Below are 20,450 nucleotides of genomic sequence, written 5' to 3' on the forward strand. Positions count from 1 at the left end.
TGGTGAATATTTTATGGATTAAGAAAAAACATTATTGTGTTTTGATAAGTGTTTCCATTTACAATAAAACTATGATGCTAATTAAAAAATTCATAGTCCATGTCATTAGATGTACATATAAGATAATAATGATATCAGTTGATAATAAAAAATCGCATCAATAGGTCTTCTATATATTTATAGCTTGTATTATTTCTCTTTATAGGTTAAATTTCTATTTTAAATCATGGGATATAATCTTTTAATGGGTTTTTAAAGTGAGTTCAAGACCAGCAACTAAAGGGATTTAAACTCCTCATTCAAAGGAGTTTGAACAAGCTGAGTGGGACACTCAGACGATTTTATATCCAAACACAACAATTGAATAACTAGAAATTTGACAATTAATTATGTAATTAGAGAGTATTTGCTTTGTATGTTTAATTTTAAATTTGTAATTTATGATTGACTATCTCTTTTAGTGATTTGATCTGAGGTGAAGTTACTCCCCTAAATATAGGTTAAGAGAGATCTTAGTTGAATTATGAAGAAATGGAAGTTTTATTTTTAATTTTTGTTTCCATATTTTTCAATCCTGGGTATTCAATTGAGATTAAGATTAAAGTGAGTGAGATATTCGGATTCCACAATCAAGGCAATTACTCAAGCCCAAATCACAACTTTAAAAAATATGGTGAATTATCAAGCTGTAGGCTTGAGTATTAGTAAAGTTTTAATCAGCAGTTTCACATTTTGACCGTACTATTTATCCTAATAAATAAATGCACTTTGACTGCCTGCCTATGCACGTATATGTATGTTGTGTGTGTTTACCAACGATCAGGAAGGATCAGGAAATTTTTTATTCGTAGAGTATGCAAATTCCATTATATCTAACCAGAAGGTCGCAGATGGGATTCTACCTTTGGTAGCAATTCAAAAACCAAGGAGAAACTGGTTTGAAAGCTGATCGAGGTCGAATATACTATGGTTGGAAGTATCTGCCATTAAAGATCATAAGTTTGCACTGTAGAAGTTACAGCTCCACCCCATTGTTGGGAAAAGGTTTGCCCAATTATATTATCTTCGACTGATGAGACATTAAATGTTGAATACAGTGTTTTGAAATGTGAATAACAGCTGCTTTTTTATCGACCTGATCCGTTGGTGTAAAGCTCACGAGAAGAGAATTGTCATATTTTACTCTCATTTTCTGAGAATCTCAACGTTTTTGTAACTTGATGGAACTAATGCATAGGTTGAATGCAAATTTTAAAACTAGAAGCCATTGAAATTTAACTACTGCAACTTTTCAAATGTTAAGTCGGTTTCTTTGTTGACTTTGAATTGGGAAAATAAAAAAGTATGGTTAAGGGGAAATCTGTGCTCTTTATAAAAAGGATATATCATTTCTTGTTAGTTGATTAATATCAAGGCAGGATGATCATTCTATATATAGTGTTACATCTCTTGCATTAGCATGATTTCTAGCAAGACTTAGATTTTTTTTAGATTTTAAAGATACTGATTAAACATTGAGTCAGCAAACCTATGTGACACTATCTAATGAAAAAATTGACAGCATGTCCATTATAACTATCACCATCGTAATGTCTTTAATAACAAAAGTGGGAAAGACAGAGAGAGAGAGAAGTCAGGCCTTTCATTCTATAGTTGACATTGCTCCATGTCTACATAGTGTACATGGATCTTTAGATATATATGTGAACTTGGGTTGGAGATAAAGCGAGAAGTGATAAAAAAAAGAGTAAATGTAGACAAAAACTGAAAAGGAAGACAGCACTATAGAAGAACAGTACTAGTCTACAGCAATGACTCGTTAAGAATCGAGCATTAATTAATTTGGGTTATTGGGGGAGAGAAGAGAGTTTGTTTGTGATTGACTAATTGTAACTGTGCGTTTTACTGTTTGGTACGCTATTCTATGCATCCACATATCTTCTCTTCTCCATCAATTGAATTCTCAGCTCCTTTGCTGGTTTCTTGTCTCTTTATCCCATTTCATTTAACTCTACGTGCTGTCTCTCAATCAACCAAGTAGCAAAACAAAACCCATATTGAAAGCCATTTTCCTCTTGTTAATCAACCCAAACACCCGTAAGTTTTCTTTATTTATAGCCTTTTTTGTTCACACTCATTTCCTCATCCACCAAACCCTAAAGCTCCTCTCTCGTAAAAACTATGCAGATCTATTCAAACTTCTTCAACTATATATCCTCCAGTGAGAGTGCCTGTTTGGAGACCGATGATCAAGAAGATGAAGATTCTATCATCCTTTCTCTTGGCCCTCCAGGTCAACACCACCTCTACAAACGCCCCATTTGTCAACCCTCCTCCTCAAATCAACATGACAACAAAAACCAACATCCGAGTACTAAAAATGGTGTAACAGTGAATCTCCATATCGGTCCACCACCAAACAGTGACGATCAAGCCGAGCCAAGCAATAGTACTAATGATACTGGTGAACTAGTTGAAGGACACTACTGGATTCCTTCACCCGCGGAAATCCTTGTTGGCCCAACACAATTCTCTTGTACTGTCTGCAACAGAACCTTCAATAGATACAATAATATGCAGGTAATAGTATGATTAGTTTGCATCTTAATTAATTTTATTTAGGTTTATATTTTCAAATTCATTGTTACATTATAATGTTTGCTCCTTTGTGTTTTATTAATTTGTGTGTCCTCAGATGCATATGTGGGGGCATGGTTCACAGTACAGGAAAGGCCCAGAGTCTTTAAAGGGGACCAAACGGGCTTCTTCTATGCTCAGACTGCCTTGTTATTGCTGTGCTGAGGGTTGCAAGAACAACATAGACTACCCAAGATCGAGGCCATTGAAGGATTTTCGGACTCTACAGACTCATTATAAACGAAAACATGGAACAAAGCCTTTCGAGTGCCGAAAATGCGGCAAGCATTTTGCTGTCAAAGGTGATTGGAGAACTCATGAGAAAAATTGTGGAAAGCTTTGGTTTTGTATTTGCGGGTCTGATTTTAAGCACAAGAGGTCCCTCAAAGATCATGTTCGTGCCTTCGGAGATGGACATGCACCTCACATTGTTGAATCGTGTGAAGTTGGAGAAGAAGGCAACATGAATGAAGATGATGATGATGAAGAAGATGAAAATGGTGATGTTAATCCTGGCTTATTCCAATTATGAATGTAGAGCTTACGTTATGTTAAGTAATTAAGAACAATTAATTAAAGAGTGGTTCCAAGTTAATGTGATGTGAGAAAGAGAGGATGAAGACAAAGGATACAGTGAAAGCCAAGGTCGTATCCATTTAATGTTTGAAGTGCCAGTTATATTATCTAATCAAACGACCTTTTTGTTATACCTTTTTTGGTGGTATATCTACACGCATAAAAAGGCACACACATATTTACAATTTCACATAGATAAAGAGAGAGAGAGAGATTTGATTTTTCATCAGCGTGGTCAAGTAAATTCAGTAATCACTGCAGATACATGCAGACATGCACAGTAGGTCACAGATTCCACTGTTCATCTGCTTTGCCATAGAAATCGCGGACTCTGTTCTTTCTCTCTCTTTCTTTCACTCTCTCAGTTTCGACTACCACTAAAACACTCCGATCGACTACTCCTCTGTCAGTGGGCTATTGAGTGACAACTGAAAACCTCTTTTTATTAACTTTTCAGGTCATCCATTTTTCAGAACCTCTGTTTTCTTGTTTAATTTTCTCCTCAAATCCTAGTAATTATAATCTGCATGGCCTTGCTTCTTCATATTTAGTATATTACAACCTCTTCTTCTTTTTTTTTTTTAAGTTCATTGCTTATACATGTATCATTGTTCATTCCTCTCTAGCTATTTAAGACTATAATTTCTGCCCAGCCTTCTGCATGCGGGCATGCATGCATGGTCTGAATTAATTAAGACAAATCCTTCATTGATATTCATTTGTGAAGCTAACAAATTAGGATGTCTTGGCTTTGAATTCCTCTATATTTTGGGTCTGAATGAGGATCAATGAATGATTGAACTATGCACTTCTGTTGAAAAGCTTTTTATGGTACCACTAAATATGTTTTAATAGTCAATGTAACTTATTACCCTCTATTAATCGATCCCTTTTGGAATTCACAAATTAGTGATAATGAGTCAATTAAGATGGTAGGATTAGTACTGATCTTATAAAGTCGAACAACATTTTCATAATTCAAACCTTTAGTGCTGTAAATGATATAAATTAACAGCAATTATTAATATAACATTGTAACTTGTATATCTCACATTTATCATGTCAAACGTTTAATTTGCAGCTGATTTGGCCTATGATATAAAAGGTAGATTTGTCACATTATAGTGGGATGTTCATGACTGATAAATCAAGTAAAATTTCAAAGGTTTATCACTTAGTGGGAGAATTTGATAGAATGTTATGCACTCATAAACTACACATATTCTTGCAAAATTGTCCATGCATTCAATCAATCTAACCTCAACACTTAATATTGATTTATAAACATACAAATTATCAAATACTAAAATTAATGAAATAGGAAATAAGACAAATATGATTGTATTATTGTTAATACTAAATTGCTTCTTGAGTTTATTGATTATCGATAGAATGAAACTGGTATTCTTTATATTTGGAATGGGTGGTTTTTTTTTAAATTTACATTAGGAAAGAGATCTAATCTCTTTTTTATATTAGTTTACTAAGTTCTCTCGTTAAAAGAAATTCAATAACTCATATTTGTATCATCATAATTTAGATTTAATTTATGAAGTGTATTAGACATTCAACAATCATGGTAAAACCCATAAAAATAATTCGCTAGACTAGATATTTACCCAAATTTTATTAAATTAAACAAGAAGAAATTTTCTAACAGTAATATCTTATAAGAAATGTAAAGAGCCGAGAATGTTTGATGGGGCTTTCTACTTTCGAGTTCATCCTGCTCCGGAAACCATAGTTAAAATGGTCTTCAACCAACCGCCAAAACAACATATAAAAAGAGTATAAAGAAGCTTTGAGCAAGCTAGCCGTTCAAGTGTTGCTTTTCCCTCGTTGAAAAAAGAACTGATAATAAAGACACACACTTCAATATTCCGACTTCATTAAAGCAATGGTAGGCAAATAAACATCCATTGTAAAATCGAAATGCATTCAGGATTAAAGGATTGTTCTGGGTTGAGAAACCCTTTTTTAAATAGTAACGAGAGGAGAGTGCATAAAAATCTTCTTGAGAAGAGGTTTCTGAAGCAATCGGCCAGCTCTTGTTGGTGCTCTTTAGACATAGATTAACAGTGACAGACAAAACTGCAGATTGTTAAAGCGAAAGTGAAACCAAACTTGTTTAATTTATTATGTACTGCTTTTTCTTCCTCTTCTTATTTGTACTTCAGAAACATGCACAGTGAATCCAATTTTAGCTTAAAGTTAATGTTCATTTCTGTACATTTACCTTTTTTAGCTAAAATCTCGATGGCTATTTACTTTAATCATAAAATGGGCAAGTGCTTTTAACGTACAAAAACTCAACCTTAAATAATGAAAATAAATAAAAGTGTATGCATGCAAGCTAGCTAGAACTTGGCTTTAGTTCAGTGATTACTTTTGAAGGTCTTTTTGCTCAGGCTGCAAGGCTGCAGCCATGATGAACTTTTTAAATGAGTCCTTAATTTGAGAGAAAGTGCTTTCCTCCCCGCCTTCAAAGTTATTTGTTTTTTCTCTCTCATTTTGACCCAATTTTGCCAAAACCTTTATCCTAATAATAAATAGTATTTCACAGATTCGGCTCTTCGTCTAGATTCAACATCGTCAGTTGGAGAAAAAGCATTGGAAAGAGAGAAGTTGCCTGGAGGAAGAGAGATCAGTCATCTTTTGCCAGCAAAATTCGAAACCTTTGGTACGGGGGAAAATGTTACTTTTCAAAACTTAATTTTGTGGGAGAAATTATTAGTTTTTTAAATCAAAAGGGTAAAAATATATAAAATTTTATTTTTTGAATATTATTATTAAATGAAAATTTTATCTTTAACCATAACTTAAAATTTTAACAAATTTTAGTTTATAAGAAAGTATTTAAGTTTTTGAAAGTTACAAAATGAATCTTTGAGATTTTACTGTACTTTGGGTGGGAATAAGTCTTTTGGTCTTAATTTTATACTTTATATTAAACTGCAACTTCTGTATTGTTTTCTTAGAAAACTATCAACTTACTAACAAATTTAATTTTTTTAAAAGAGACAGAACAGAGCTAGCGTTTGCGTTATTATATGCATCAGAAGGCCAACTCTTCTCACAATTCCCCCATATCAAAACTCTGGTTGATTTTGATTTCCACAATTAACGGATTGATGTGGTAGTTTCGAAGATGTGTCAAAAGAGCAGTTACTTCAGGTGGTCCTCCGATGGATCAGATGGTCTAAATCCAACTGGTGTGAAGTAATTGTGGCCTGAACCTCAAAGTGTTTTCTATTTAATTTATCGGCATTACTTCAAAGCTCTTCCTCGATATAATTATTTTAGCACAAGATAGATGGCCATGGCCCCGCCCACAAGGCTAGGACTGGTTTTGTGTTGTTTAAATGCAAATCAGACCCAGGTGCATATGAATATTCACAAGCCGCCATGTATATCAAATAAGTAACTAAATTAGTGACCAATTTCAGTAATTTATTTTTTGGCAATACATAGTAGAAGAAAGAAGTTTGGTGTTCATCAAATTACAAGTGAAAAGTCCTGGACTTTGTGTGAATTTGAAGGAAAGTTGAGGTGATCAGGTCGTGCTCACAGTGCCCATCAAACTTAATTGATATTGAAACAGGATTTGAATGAATTGTGATCTATTATCACCTTCTCACTTAGATGTAAAATCATACTAAAATGCATTGTTTTAAAAACCAAATCAGACTAGCCAGTTCAATTGATTGAACCAAGAATTGGCTCTAAGTTTGCTTTGTTAATATTAAAAAGTAATTTATTTGTTGACTTGATCAAATTTGATCAAAACAAGTGAACTAAATGAATCGATCAAAATTGATAGAACTAAGTTTGATTAAAATTTAAGATATTTTTAGAAAATTTAATTATTTTTTAATAATTTAATTATTTTATATTAGACTAGATGAATTTTTAAAGGTCTGTAAAGAGAACATAAATTTAAAAATAAAATTAAAAAAAAAGTCTTTCATATCTATTAAAATATTTTCTACAGACAATAATTTATATTATTATATTTTTTTTTATATTATGGATAGGAATATTTTTTTTATTGATTTTGTTTGTTATATATTTTAAAATAAAATTTATTAGTTAATATGATATTATTTAAAAATTTTATTATAATTTAATAATAAATTTTATCGATTAGTTTTTCATCAATATCAATGAGATAATTAATTTAATTATTAATCTGATTTTAAAAATATTGTTAAAATTTTTTTAATGGTTATATTTAAATCGATTAAAGATAAATAACTGAAATGGTTTCGCTTTTCAAGAAAAGGAATACATGTATATAAATATGTAAAATATGTTCTGTTCACCATGCAGGAAAGAAGTTGGCTTTCTTTCTTTCACAACTTCTACTTTACTAATAAAAATTTAGAATTCACAAATAAATCCACAGGTAAAAGCATCAGAGTGATTAAGAAATAAGAATATGAGTGGTTGAATCCTGAGCAGGCATTTAGTTTAGGTTATATTTATTATTAAAATAAAAAAATTATCTTAAAGATAGATTAATGAAAAAATTATTGGGTATAAATGATTACTATATTTAATAAAATTTGATGAAAATAGATGGTATAAATAATTAATGTGTTTGGTTAACGATAATAAAAAAATACTAGTAAATTATTTTACTTAAATACATTTAAATATAGTTATTTTTAAATATTTTTTATATTATTTGTTATATTAATTAAAAATAAATTTATTTTTATCTTAAAAAATTAAAAAATTATAATATAATTATAATAAAATCAATATTACTTTAGTAACCTTTTAATACTTAAGATAAATATAATAATCAATATTAATAATAAAGATTACCTATCACATCAAAGATATTTAAATAATAAAATATTATTATAATATTTTATTAATGATAAATTAAATAAAATAATATAAATAATAAAATATAAATTATCAAAAAAATCTTTAAAACACTCTATCCAATCGGCGCTACTAAAGGTATGGGAAGACCGAGAAAAATGACTCTCCACTATGGAAAGGGGTGTGTGATTGTGGACCTGATGATCTTCATTGCATGGGCCTACTCATTCACTTGTCCTCTTCTTAGGTTTTCGCTGCTCGTAATTTTTTTACCACGAAAAATTCTTATTGGAATGAGATCATCTTTGTGAGACAGATTCGGTCCAATAAAATTGGTTAAATTTTAAATTTAACAATTGATTTACAACTATTATGTTAAATAAATCATAAATTTAATATTAATTTTTATTTATTTTGATAATAAAAGATTTTATCATATCTAAACCACTCTTTTAAAATCAAATTAATCACACTAATTTAATCAAACTCTAAATTAAGTGTTTGAGCTCATACACATTAAACCAAATAAATAAAAATTTTGATCTTAATATATCATCGAAATAAATTTAAATATATATCTTTTTATATATAAAATCTATTTTTTATAATTTAAACTATTTTTTTATAAATTTAATATTAAAATATTATTAAATAAGATTTGAACCATTGTTTTTTAATTTTTAAAAGCTCTCTTTTGTCATTTAAATTTACCGTAAGGAGCTTCTCATACGAGGATGACCCTGAATCTTCCCTCCTACACCTTCAACCTGATCTATCTTATTAAATAAAGGATTTTTTTATTATATTATTGTTATTTCCATTGCAGTTAGATTTAAACCAAGTTCGAAGTTAAATTCAAACTCAAACTTATTTCAAAGATACTTAAATTCGATTCATTTACAAAAAGTTTAATTAGAGTTTGAGTTCAAATAAAACTTTAAGCTCGTTTCAATATAAAATAATGATGGTTTCATACATATTAATTAAAATAACATCGTTTTAATAAATTTATATCAAATTTTGTATGCGTTCAAATTTACAAGCTAAACACCCCTAAAATTTGAACTCAAACTTAAAAATATTAAATTTTCAAACTCAAATCCAGTTGAACTTAACTCAGTTTCTAATTTGTTTGGATTGGATCCAGTCCACATCCCAGTCCCAGACATTGCTAGCTGAGCTGTAGCGCCAAAACAACATGATTTCTATTCCTGAATACCCATATCCCCACCATGGCCATAATGCTTTGAAGTGTTCTTCTACCACTACAACCTTCCCTTCCAATTGTACTGTCTTAATTAACACTGTCAATGTTCCTTTTGCAATTACTGATATCATACTAATTCACCATCAACATATTAATTCGTCTAGAAATCAAGTGAATCAATTTCCCAACACATAGGAACTTATTTCAAACACAAACATTGACTTCCAACAAAGATAAAATAAAACCACAAATTAACTACATGAACACAATAGCTTCCCCAACTAATAGCTACCTTAATTATGTTAACTATATAAGACTCTGATCTTTACTTTAGTTGGTGAAGTTAGGAATAGTAGCGTGAGGCTCAGTAGCCTTAGCGGCCGGAGACGGTTCAACTGCGGCCGACGGCTCCACCGGTGTTCCCAGAAGCTCATTAGGCAAATCAGGAATACCCTTCAAATAAAAAGTATAAAACAACTTAAAAGGAAACACAAGCTGCTGCAACTTCACTTGTCCATAAACACCCTCAAAAATTCCAGACCCACCAGTCACCGCCAAGTAGGTGTCTTCATAAGTCAAATAAGCTCCTTGAACTGAGATGTGACCGTAGTCCCCAAAGTAGAAGCTGTAAATGGCTTCGTAACGATCACCCTTTTTCTCCGGTACGTGTTGGATCAATACACATAAACCTGCGGTGATGCCTATGCGCTTCTGCAAGTCTCCACTGTAGAGCTTGTTGGTGAATGGAACAAGATCGCCAAGCGCGCTTACTTCTTTTTTACTTAGTTTTAAAATCGCCGGGCTTCCGCGATCTCGTTCGTTGATTTCATAGACGAACAGTTCTTGAACTTTAGCTGGAAAAAAAAGAAAGAAATTCAATTAGTGATCTTCATTATAATAAATAGTTTCAAATTACTTTCAACAGAAACTTACTGGGAGTAGGAGGATCGGGTCGGGAGTTCGATTTGTTGGAGAAGATAGCACTGGTGGTGATGTTCTTGGAGACCGATCTAGATGTGGAGGAATGTTTGAGTTTGAGATTCTGAGAAGAAAAAGAGTATTTATGAGAGAGATTGAGAGGTAAGAGAGATTTGTTATGGGAAGATCTATGATTGAAGAGCTTGAGAGAAGAAAACGCCTTGGAAGAGATTGAAGAAGCCATTGATTGAGTTGGTAAAGTTGGGTATGATGAAAGAAGGAGAAAGGTCTAGAATGGAAAGAGGGAGGATAGTGGAGCTCATTAATATAAGAGTCTTTGTACTATTATTGCAAAGTTGCTCAGATGAGATGAGAACGTGGGGGTTTCTCTTTGTTGGGAATTGAAAGGGAAAGAGAAATGGACGGTGGAAGTTTGTTGATGAAAGATAAAAAAACCATAGGATTCTCAATTGTAAGAGAAATTAATAGGAAGATGATTCACATGAGCATAATAAACCATAAAGCATGGTCGGTGTGAGAGTTGGTGTGGAAATGGTGATCTCCATGACATAGACTGTTTTGTTACATATGCTAAACAGATCATCCTCATATACTATAATAATATATGGACTTTTCTTGTACCAACAAAAGTTATATTCCCAGAAAACACTGTGTTTAGTGGAAAGGTGTATCACATTGTGTTTAATCACTAGTCAGATTTGCATACATATTACTCTGTAATTATCATGGTTTAAGATTAAGGTTGGGTTGTTGGTAATTCAATAGCCACATATCTTGATTAGTCTGTAGACAGATTATAGATCATAAGGTGATGGAATCGAGGCAAGCCTTTGTGAACATTGATGCAGTTTGACCAGCCACTTGAAGGCATGTGCACGGATTTATGTTTAGTTTACATTACAAGGTCCAATAAAACAATGACCCCATGTGGAGGACCAAAACATGTGTTTTTTGTGATTTTTGTTGCAGCAAAGCCGGTCTTTACGTGGGCGTTTACGGGTCAACTAATAAACCGGCTGGAAAACAGGTAGAAAGTTCACAAAACTTGACCAACAAATTTTATTCTGTCATTACATTTTTTTACTGTCGCTAAAAGGGAATCCAATAAGTGCAGAATCCATATTAAAATCATGTGCAAAACTGCGACTGAATCCTGGAATAATGTAACCTTATAAAAGTTAGAAACTATGAGTTATGATCCGAGATGATCCAAATACATGTAGGTTAGTAGCCTTTTTAGAATTTAGATTTTTGAATACTGATTTTAAAACCTATAAATTTAACTAAGATCCAAAAGGGAAGGCAACCCCACGGTCCTCACCTGACCGAAACACTACAGCAAAAACAATCTAAGCCTTTCTCAAGACAAAACAGTAAAAAAAAAGGGCATTATCATAACCATCTCTAAACTTAATGAACTGAATGAAGGGAACCTGCTCTCCATTCTTCTCTAAGTATGTACACTATTGAATAATGAGGCCAGAAAATTGTGTACCCAAAATAAATCAACACCGTGTTAAAATTTCCGCGCCAGTTCTAGTAATTAGGATGGTATGCTCGAACTGTGCAGCAGGGCTGCCATCGGCTGTCAAAGTTGTCCAATTGTCAGGCCAGGTTACACACTCGGTGCTTCCCATTGTAAGAATTGGTTCTGCAATAAGAGGTCCAATCAATTAATTGTATCCATTTCATGGTGTAATCATCAGAACATTTTATGGTATTTGCGATGAAAATTGATTGTTATCGACTCCATAACGTCAAGAAACCCCAAGCAGTTTTCAATACTCATCACTCATCTTAAAAATAAAAAGTAAATAGTTTTGCCAACTCATAGCTCACTTTTCTTGGAAGCTGTCAACACCCAACAAATCCTACTTTGACCTGCAGTTAGCAAGGGTAAAGTGGAAAGAAGCATCCCTACTGCCCATAAAAATCTAACATAATTGCCACCCAGGCAAATCCATTTCAGTTGGGTCTGGGTTGACAGTTTGACATGAGCTTTGGCAGGCAGTTTATTTGTGTCCAACCTGAATAAAAGTCGGAAACCGTGAAATCAAAATGCCTCCTGGATTCCCAGGAAAGAAAGAAATTCACTCACCAATGGTAAATGTTTGACCTTCAACCATGAAACCACGTTTCTCATTGCCTGACAAATGATAAATAATTAGATTCAGAAGACCTTTGATACAATAATCGCTACTGAAACATATAAAAAATAAGTTAACAGAATATCACTCAAGTATTATGACCATTGAACAGTTACAATTTTTACCGATTATTTGTAACTGTTTAAACTTGAAATAGTTGATTAACAAAATAATCGGTAGCAAAAGATTCCTTACGATTATGTAATATGATCGGTTCAGAGTGAAATACAGTCCCCACGCCATGGCCAACAAAACGCTCCACTACACCATAACCATACTTCTCAGCATGATCACTGAGACAATGATCCAGTTTAAACGTTATGAGCAAGCAGAAGAGTTGACAATTGCATCATGTTTAGTATTCATCAGTTCATCAAAAGAATTACACATTAAATCAAGATAAGAATGGAGAGAACTTGTCCTCAAGCATATAAGTAAGAAACATTTCAATGAACATTATAAATGAATAAGGTGATCTGCCTCAGGATTCAGCAACTGCTACACCAACTCTTTACAATTTCAATATATGCAGGAAATACTTCTATCCTAATAACTCCTCTTTCACACCTCTGATATTAAAACTATGACGTCAAAAAATTGCAAGGAGTTAAGTAGCAATAAAAAAGGATGCAATTAATCTGACATTTCCCAGGAAATGTACACAATAGTGTTCTATGTGCTCTTACTCCAAGCTGGAATAACAATGAGAAACAAAACAAACTACGGTCATGAAATGTTGATGGAAGAGAATGTTTTCAATGGACTTTCAACAATTTGTCTGAAAAGATTAGATAACACTCGCATGTAAGAATAGCCAGCAGATAGGTCTTACTACATATATTTAAACAAAGAAGTAAAAATCATATTATCCTTGACATGTTCTGATATTAAATTTGTGACTGAATCTCTTCTATGTCAGCCAATACTATATTACAACAACATTGTCCAAAAATCTCAAGTTCTTGAAAGATTTCATCTATCTCGATATCTAAGTTCCACCACTATTAAAATAAAACATTTTTTTTGTTCCCAAAGTAAATTATATTCCTATTAGTTTCAGGTTAAGAATCATAACTAGCAGTTCTGATCCTGTGGGTGGAGCTGAAAATTTTAACTAACAGAATAATACTTATATTTCACCAGTAACTCTGTTATATCAATTGACCAAGAGCAACTTATGCAGGAAAGACTGTCCTATGCTTCTCCCTTGAAAATTAATCCTAATCCTTACAAGTAAAGACCAAAATATAGCAAATAAGCCCAACAGATAACAAATAATCAGTCTTACAAAATGCTGATGACTTGAACAATAAAACTAGTTTCACAGTACACAAACTTGTAATTGCACCATGATTACCCTCTCCAATTAGGTGTACAGTTTGCTTAAATTATAATTGAAAGGATATTAAAGATAATGGTGTTAACATGAGAAAAATGAGAGACAGAAAGAGTGATCAGACATCACCAAGTGATCCCCTAATTATCACGATACAAATTTCATCTCCAATCCTATTCTGATTAACAATTGCCATCTGTACCATATCTTTCTGGTAAGATTTGCTGCTGTGTATCGGCTATAAAAATGTTTTGTCCAAATATATTATCAAAGAGAGAGAAAGAGAGAGAGAATTATACCAGATTCTCTTTCCGATTTTCTTGAAATTAGCACCATGTTGACAAACTGATATGGCTTTCTCCATGCACTCTTCGGTTACCTATCACAAGGTAACAATGTAGAAAACATCTAAATAATATTAACAGTGAAGTGCAAAGACACACATTACAGGCAAAGAAGGATTTGTATAATGCAGATAGCACAAAGATAGTTAAAGTTTTTCAAAAAAGTTTTAACACCATCACAGTTAAAAAGGGTATTGAGACAAACCGAATTAATAGCTTTCCTTCCAGAATCATCAAAATTTTACCTTCACAAGGCGTTTAAGCTCGTTACTGACATTGCCACAAAAAAAGGTCTTGGATGTGTCTCCATGATACCCCTACAAAAGGAAGATTTTATACAAAGAAAAATAACCTTTACACTCTTCAAATGCTGAAAACTCCTCTAAGCCATGAAACTACAGAGTTAGATCACCACTCATGTCTCAGAAAGATTAAGTATTTAAGGAGCATATTTTCTTTCTTCTCATGAAATTTTGTTTAAGAAAACAGTCTGAATATTCAGTGAAGCAGGCACCAAAATTTATGCCAGCTAAGGATACCAGCCAACCACAATATGGCAGCACAAAAAAACTGAACAAAGAATCAAGCACATTATATAACTAATTCTTTACAGGTCCAATCATTCTCAATGTCACTTATTCCCCCCCTCAGATAATCCAGGGCCATCATTTTGCATAGAAATACATCGACTGGCATGGATCCCATCTGATGATCAAATTAGTAATTACTATAGACAAAGAGATGATAACCAATTTGATATGTCAGGCAGTCAACACAAGGCCTTCAGACACTCTAATGATCATATTCATAAACAAGCTAGGATAAAAGTAATTAAGAGCATACATTTAAGTAGACTGTCACGTCAATGTTTATAATGTCACCATCCTGCAAACAGAAGAAATCAGTAATGATAATATATGTACTTGTCGTACAATAAACAAATAAGCACACACCAGACCTGTAGTTGGCGAGAATCAGGTATTCCATGACACATGCACTCATTTACAGATGTACAAACACTCTTGGGGAATCCTCCATAACCAAGAGGTGAAGGATAAGCACCAGCCTCTATGATCATTTGGTGCACAGCTTTGTCAATTTCATTTGTTGTCACTGATGGCTGATAAGATAACCAAAAAAAACGTAAAATGAAGTATCAAAAACATTTCAGATAAAGTTCAAGGATCAAATGTCTAAGAGGAAAACATGTAATGATTGAATAAGAACTTACTAACACTATTGTTTTACCCAAAATAAAATCCTACATGTGGAAGATCAAGAAAGAAATGCATGCTCATTCTTTGATCCTGAGCACACAAACTTTTAACTTCCAACAGCTTTACTGCTTAACATGCAGAGAGAACCATAGAAGTCTCCAAATCAAAACAAAGATTTTTAAATGAACACTTGGGAAAATCTTGAAAAGGGAAGCTTTCATAAATGCTGCACATACACTTAAGCACCTAAACATGATCATCTCTCAATGACATATTCAACCTGATGATTTATTGCATATCCAGACCAGCTAAAGTAATACTTTAACCAGACAGTTTTCATGAAAAAATCCAATTACTAATTTGTTTTGTACTCAAATAACAAACTATCACATGATACAACATTTCTTACCCTAACCAAAGTTCCTGCATAGTTTAAGACTTTAGCAGCAAGCTCACATGCAGCCCTCATCTTAGTGATGCCTTCAGAATCATGAATCTGGGGCTCAGGTGAAAGTTCTGGCAGTATATTTGAACTTAGATAAGGAGGCTTTGGTATGTGATCAGGCACAGGTAAACGAGGTGATACCCTTCCACGCCTCAAAGGCAGCCTTCTTCTAAACTTTGGTTCACTTTGAAGCTCACGTTCTCTTCAGATGATGAACAATCAATCAATGAGTCACACATAGAACAATAGAACCTCATATACAGATGCCACACTAATATTTTTCCAGAAGCATAAATTAAAAAATATTCATAATATTAGGATAAAATTTAGGTAATGACACAAAAAAATCACATAAATAATATTAAATCCTTATATTTCTAGGAAAGCACTTTCATTACAACCTTAATCTTAATCCAAAAGGACTTAGATGGAAGGAGAAGTTTAAACTTCAATTAATTTAGAAGCTAATACAATCAACTTAAATTTACGTGGAGAACTTATCCAAGGACCTTAAATTCCATTGGTTCCTTTACATGGTCACCACAAACCAAAAACCAAAAACCAATTCATTGTTTCTAAAACTTAAAGCCCTATGGTTAGCACCTCAGATAGAGCCTAGAAGTGCCTTAAGTTATCTGCTTGTTGCTTCTATAAAATGACAAATTGTGGACATGTCATCGCAAGAAAATATGGAAAAAAGAAGAGTACGTTTGATTTTCAATAGGGAAACTATTTTTTTGTTTTTGAAACACAAAGAATATTAGAAAGTATTATCCATTAAAAGGTGTTCGCTTGGGTGTTCTTAAAAATAGCTTACTAGTATATAACTTAAAAACTAGTTCAAAAATGGGGAAAAAAAAAAGTGGTATTTTTTTCTGTTTTCATGAAATTTATACCCAACTTATATCTATGTAGAAACTGAATTCTAACATTTCAATACTTTTTTCAATCACAAAGCAAAATTCTTTCATATCGACAAGATGATAGTGAAACCCTTTATTTAAAAAATAATTATAGAGAATTTTCACCGTATCACTGATAAATGTTATCGTTAACAGTACATGAAATAAAAGTACCTGCTTATTCTCATCGCCTCCTCAAAATACGAAAACTTCCTGCAATGAACGACAAGTTTCTTTGGTAGAAATGATTGTTTACCTGAATTGAACAAAGCATAGTAAAGCATTAATTAGGCATTCATTTAGCAAAAAAGGCAATAGAGTAACAGACAGACATACCAGAGATAGTAGAAAGCGAGAAGGTGAGAGGAGCTCCCATGAAAAGAGTTGACTTTGGAGATTCTCCATATAAGAAAGAAGATGAGCCATGTGTAAGGGAAGCAGCCAACGCCATTCTCAGTGTACTCAGAAAGTGGAGTTGAAGAAGATAATATCAAAAGAAAAGAGGAGTTGGCGTCATTCGAACAGAGTCCATGGGCTTACCTAAATGCGGTTGTTTGTACCCATATCACTAAAAGAATTGGGCCTTAGGTCCACAAAGTAACACAAGTCGCGGGTAGAAATTGTTGTATTGTAAGAACATATATATATATATATATATATATATATATAATTATTGAATCAATTATGGATATTTATAATAAATATTAATTTAAAAATAAATTAATAAAAACATTAACTTTATAAACTTAACAATATTTCATTGATTTTTGTGTTATTGAATTGTGAATTATCCATTATTTTATGAGAATCATAAAGAGGGTGAAAAGGTATAATTAAATTTTAAAATAAATAAACCAAATTATGTTATTTGATTAACATGACAATAAATAATGCATGATAGTTGCCAATCGAAGAAATAGCTCAGCCAAGCTTTTAAAGTTGACTGATTTAGGAAGGCCAAAATACTTCCTCCCACCCAAGGTTACCTGTAATTCCAAACTTATATATCTTTAATTTTTTAAAATTTAAAATCTTACTTATTAGCAAAACTTTATTTAAAAAACTTATTTAAAATTAAAGGTAAAATCATCATTTAACAAAAAATATTAAAAATTAAAATTTTATTACGTTTTTTCTCTTAGTTAAAATATAATAATTTCCTCTTCAACTCAAAGTTTAAAAAATAACAATTTTGCTTAGGGTTTTGAAACTATCTTAAAAAACGACGACGTTCGTTGTTTTCGATCGCATTGACTCTTCCTCCTGACTTATCTCTCTCAGCTGATTAAACCCCACCATTCGATTAAGATGATTTCTTTTAATGAAAAGTGGAGTTTGATCGAGAGAGAGAGATAAGCCAGAAGAGAGAGTTAACTCAGTCAAAAACAACAAACTTCATTATTTTTAATGATGGTCTCAAAACCCTATAGGAAAATTATCACTTTTTAAACTTTGAATGAAAGTAAATTATTAGATTTTCAAATTAAGAAAAAAATATATAATAAAACTTTACTTTTTTAAATTTTTGTTAAATAATGATTTTATTTTTAATTTTAACTGAAATTTTTAACCGAATTTTATTCATAAATAATACTTTAAATTTTTTAAAATTCGAAAGTATAAATTTGAAATTTCATTTAACCTTAGTGGGAACAAGTTTTTGGCCTTTTAGAAATTCACCGTCATGCCAAAATTTAACCGTGGACTGATTTATATACACCGTATCGGTAAAAAACGAGGCCTAAATTTCTCATAAATAAACAATATTATTTCTTCTTCAGAGAAAGTCATGCATGGCTGTGCTGTGCTCAATTTCCAGCATGGACAATTGCCCAATTACAGCTGGGAGAGAACCCAATTTAATATCAACATATATTCTATAGGTGGTGGGATGTGATTATCCAAATTATTTCTAAGAATTTTTTAACCATCTATTGTCAACTTGTCAAGAGATCTTACAATCTACACAATTACAAACCGGAATCAAAATCTGATTCTCATGGCCCTCCTCCGCCTTAAACTCGTCAAATTGTAGATTATTTTAATTTGATATTATTGTGAGGTTTGACTCTGATTAGCATGCCATATCAACATACAATCTAATTTAACTAATTAAAAATCTTAATATTATCATTGATCATGCGAACAATCACTATCATGTAGTTGCAGGTGTAAAAGTAAAATTGCATGTGTGTTATCACCGAATCAAAAGAACAATTGTTTACCACATATCCATTTCTAATTTTTTTTTCCTTTTTAAAAAAAAAAATTTTAAACTTCTTGTTACACCTAATTTCAGCTTTTTGTCTTTTAATTTACAATTCAACTTTTGCAACTTGCAGCTACACCTCCTTCACACTTATCCCCCCCGCCTCCCTTGGATTGCACCTTTTAACATTCACAAAATTCCAAGCAAAAAACAGCGACTTAAAAAAAAACCAAAACTAAAGTAAATTAAATGTTACAAAGCTCCGATCATCCTTTGTTTCCTAATACACTCCACTGACAACAGCTCCATTTCTCTCATTCTCTTCCCGTTACACCCACTATTCATCTTGTCGCCACCATTCGCAGGTATTTTGAATATGTTGACTCCGAATAGTCGCATCATCTGAACCGGTTCAACGGCTTTCTCCAACTCAAAACTCGCTCCGGTTCTTGCTTTCCAATCTATATACAGTTGATTATCCGATCCGGTTGATTTCTGGAAACTGACCACGTCCCCGGCTTTTAAATTTTTCTCCTTCACGAAACGGCTCCACCCTTTTGTTAAGACGTAACTCTGGCTGCTATTCCAATACGAGTACCTAAATCTCCAAACTTTACCGGTGACATCTTCGAAATTCAAAAGCACTCCTTTGGAAGTGCTTCCGCTTTGTAAAGGGAAGTGCTTTTCCGCATGTTGTTTTGGGATGACCAATCTGTTCAGCTTCCCGACGTCGCTAGGCGTAACTGTTTTTTCGAAAAGCTGTTCACGGGCTTTGAAGACCCGGTTCGAACCGAAAGAATTAACACCACCGTCGACTTTTATTCTCTTCCCGTTGACATCAAGACCGTAATTTTTCTTACTTTGCTCAAACTCATCATTGTATGTATGTTTTCTGAGCATGTCAACGATCTCCGCCTTCGAATGAGAGTTCAAGAAGGCAATTTCGAAGTCATTCTCTTCGGCTTCCGCCGTTTGTTTGAAGTTGGTGACGGCATCACGCCCACGAAAACGCTGGGCAGCAATATCATAGGCTTTTGCAGCCTCTTCTTCTTCATTAAAGGTCCCAAGCCAGACCCGCTGGTGCTTCTCGTATATCTGAGCACCCCATCGGCCATTTGGCTGTGGCACAACTCCTTTGTATTTAGACGAGGGAAGCTTTCTTGACTCTGCCTCGATGCCATTTTCAGAGTCCAAAATAGCACTGGCGCCACTCCCGACTCGGCAAGGACTCTCAGTTGACGATTTTGTCGGTGGAAAAGGATTAAAAATTGGTGGAGAAATAGATGTGGAATCAGTTGTTGTACTCTCATCTAAAGAAGTTGCGTCCATACTTTGATTAAAAGAAAGGTTCTTAAATTTTGTATAGAAAAGAGAAGTAACGAAAATATGAGTTAGATTTGTTTGGAGATCATGCTGGTGAAGACGTATGTATATATAGCAGGAATTTGGGGCAAGTGTTTATTATTATAATAATAATAATAATTTAAAAAAAAAAAGAGAGAGAGAGAGAGATGGGGATGTGGGTGAGGTGGGTCAACCCAAGTAAGGAACTCACCCGGAAGATTCACATTGAGCGTAAGAGTAATTGCAGTAGTATGTGTATGTTGTGGGCTATGTATGTAAAGTGGGACCTACGTTAGCAAGTTGATGGGGTTCAC

General features: G+C 32.9%; 4 protein-coding genes across 5 annotated transcripts; 1 reads left to right on the forward strand and 3 right to left on the reverse strand.

The window, feature by feature from the left end:
• Positions 1-1,908: 1,908 nt before the first annotated feature.
• Positions 1,909-3,324, forward strand: LOC123215138 (zinc finger protein WIP6-like). Its single transcript, XM_044635210.1, has 2 exons — positions 1,909-2,580; positions 2,696-3,324. Exons 1-2 carry the CDS (start codon positions 2,182-2,184, stop codon positions 3,167-3,169), a joined length of 873 nt encoding a protein of 290 aa, XP_044491145.1. The 5' UTR covers positions 1,909-2,181; the 3' UTR covers positions 3,170-3,324.
• A 6,084-nt stretch (positions 3,325-9,408) lies between these two features.
• On the reverse strand, positions 9,409-10,646 carry LOC123213654 (allene oxide cyclase, chloroplastic-like). Its single transcript, XM_044633126.1, has 2 exons — positions 10,187-10,646; positions 9,409-10,107 (listed from the first exon to the last, which is right to left on the reverse strand). The coding sequence occupies exons 1-2, from the start codon at positions 10,413-10,415 to the stop codon at positions 9,584-9,586; spliced, it is 753 nt and encodes a 250-aa protein (XP_044489061.1). The 5' UTR covers positions 10,416-10,646; the 3' UTR covers positions 9,409-9,583.
• A 693-nt stretch (positions 10,647-11,339) lies between these two features.
• Positions 11,340-17,078, reverse strand: LOC123213652 (methionine aminopeptidase 1B, chloroplastic). 2 transcript variants are annotated; one of them, XM_044633124.1, is made up of 10 exons: positions 16,920-17,077; positions 16,758-16,839; positions 15,646-15,883; positions 14,978-15,139; positions 14,863-14,904; positions 14,265-14,336; positions 13,975-14,054; positions 12,535-12,632; positions 12,291-12,338; positions 11,340-11,843 (listed from the first exon to the last, which is right to left on the reverse strand). In XM_044633124.1, exons 1-10 carry the CDS (start codon positions 17,032-17,034, stop codon positions 11,698-11,700), a joined length of 1,083 nt encoding a protein of 360 aa, XP_044489059.1. In that variant the 5' UTR covers positions 17,035-17,077; the 3' UTR covers positions 11,340-11,697. The 2 variants fall into 2 exon arrangements, with proteins under 2 accessions (XP_044489059.1, XP_044489060.1); XM_044633125.1 differs by lacking the exon at positions 11,340-11,843 and adding an exon at positions 11,889-12,219 and having other exon boundaries at positions 16,920-17,078.
• A 1,710-nt stretch (positions 17,079-18,788) lies between these two features.
• On the reverse strand, positions 18,789-20,206 carry LOC123212874 (AP2/ERF and B3 domain-containing transcription factor RAV1). Its single transcript, XM_044632101.1, has one exon. It carries the CDS (start codon positions 20,119-20,121, stop codon positions 19,045-19,047), a length of 1,077 nt encoding a protein of 358 aa, XP_044488036.1. The 5' UTR covers positions 20,122-20,206; the 3' UTR covers positions 18,789-19,044.
• Positions 20,207-20,450: the final 244 nt, after the last annotated feature.

Source organism: Mangifera indica, chromosome 4 (genome assembly GCF_011075055.1).
Source record: "Mangifera indica cultivar Alphonso chromosome 4, CATAS_Mindica_2.1, whole genome shotgun sequence".
Taxonomy (NCBI): Eukaryota; Viridiplantae; Streptophyta; class Magnoliopsida; order Sapindales; family Anacardiaceae; genus Mangifera; species Mangifera indica.

Excerpts from the sequence above, each read along its gene's own strand:
- LOC123215138 (XM_044635210.1), top strand. The coding sequence starts at position 2,182 with ATGCAGATCTATTCAAACTTCTTCAACTATATATCCTCCAGTGAGAGT. Across the intron at positions 2,581-2,695 it reads ATAGATACAATAATATGCAG|ATGCATATGTGGGGGCATGG; the intron begins GTAATAGTATGA and ends GTGTGTCCTCAG.
- LOC123213654 (XM_044633126.1), bottom strand. The coding sequence starts at position 10,415 with ATGGCTTCTTCAATCTCTTCCAAGGCGTTTTCTTCTCTCAAGCTCTTC. Across the intron at positions 10,108-10,186 it reads ACCCGATCCTCCTACTCCCA|CTAAAGTTCAAGAACTGTTC; the intron begins GTAAGTTTCTGT and ends TTTTTTTTCCAG.
- LOC123213652 (XM_044633124.1), bottom strand. The coding sequence starts at position 17,034 with ATGGCGTTGGCTGCTTCCCTTACACATGGCTCATCTTCTTTCTTATAT. Across the intron at positions 14,905-14,977 it reads CTGATTCTCGCCAACTACAG|GATGGTGACATTATAAACAT; the intron begins GTCTGGTGTGTG and ends TTCTGTTTGCAG. Across the intron at positions 12,339-12,534 it reads ACCGATCATATTACATAATC|GCAATGAGAAACGTGGTTTC; the intron begins GTAAGGAATCTT and ends ATCATTTGTCAG.
- LOC123212874 (XM_044632101.1), bottom strand. The coding sequence starts at position 20,121 with ATGGACGCAACTTCTTTAGATGAGAGTACAACAACTGATTCCACATCT.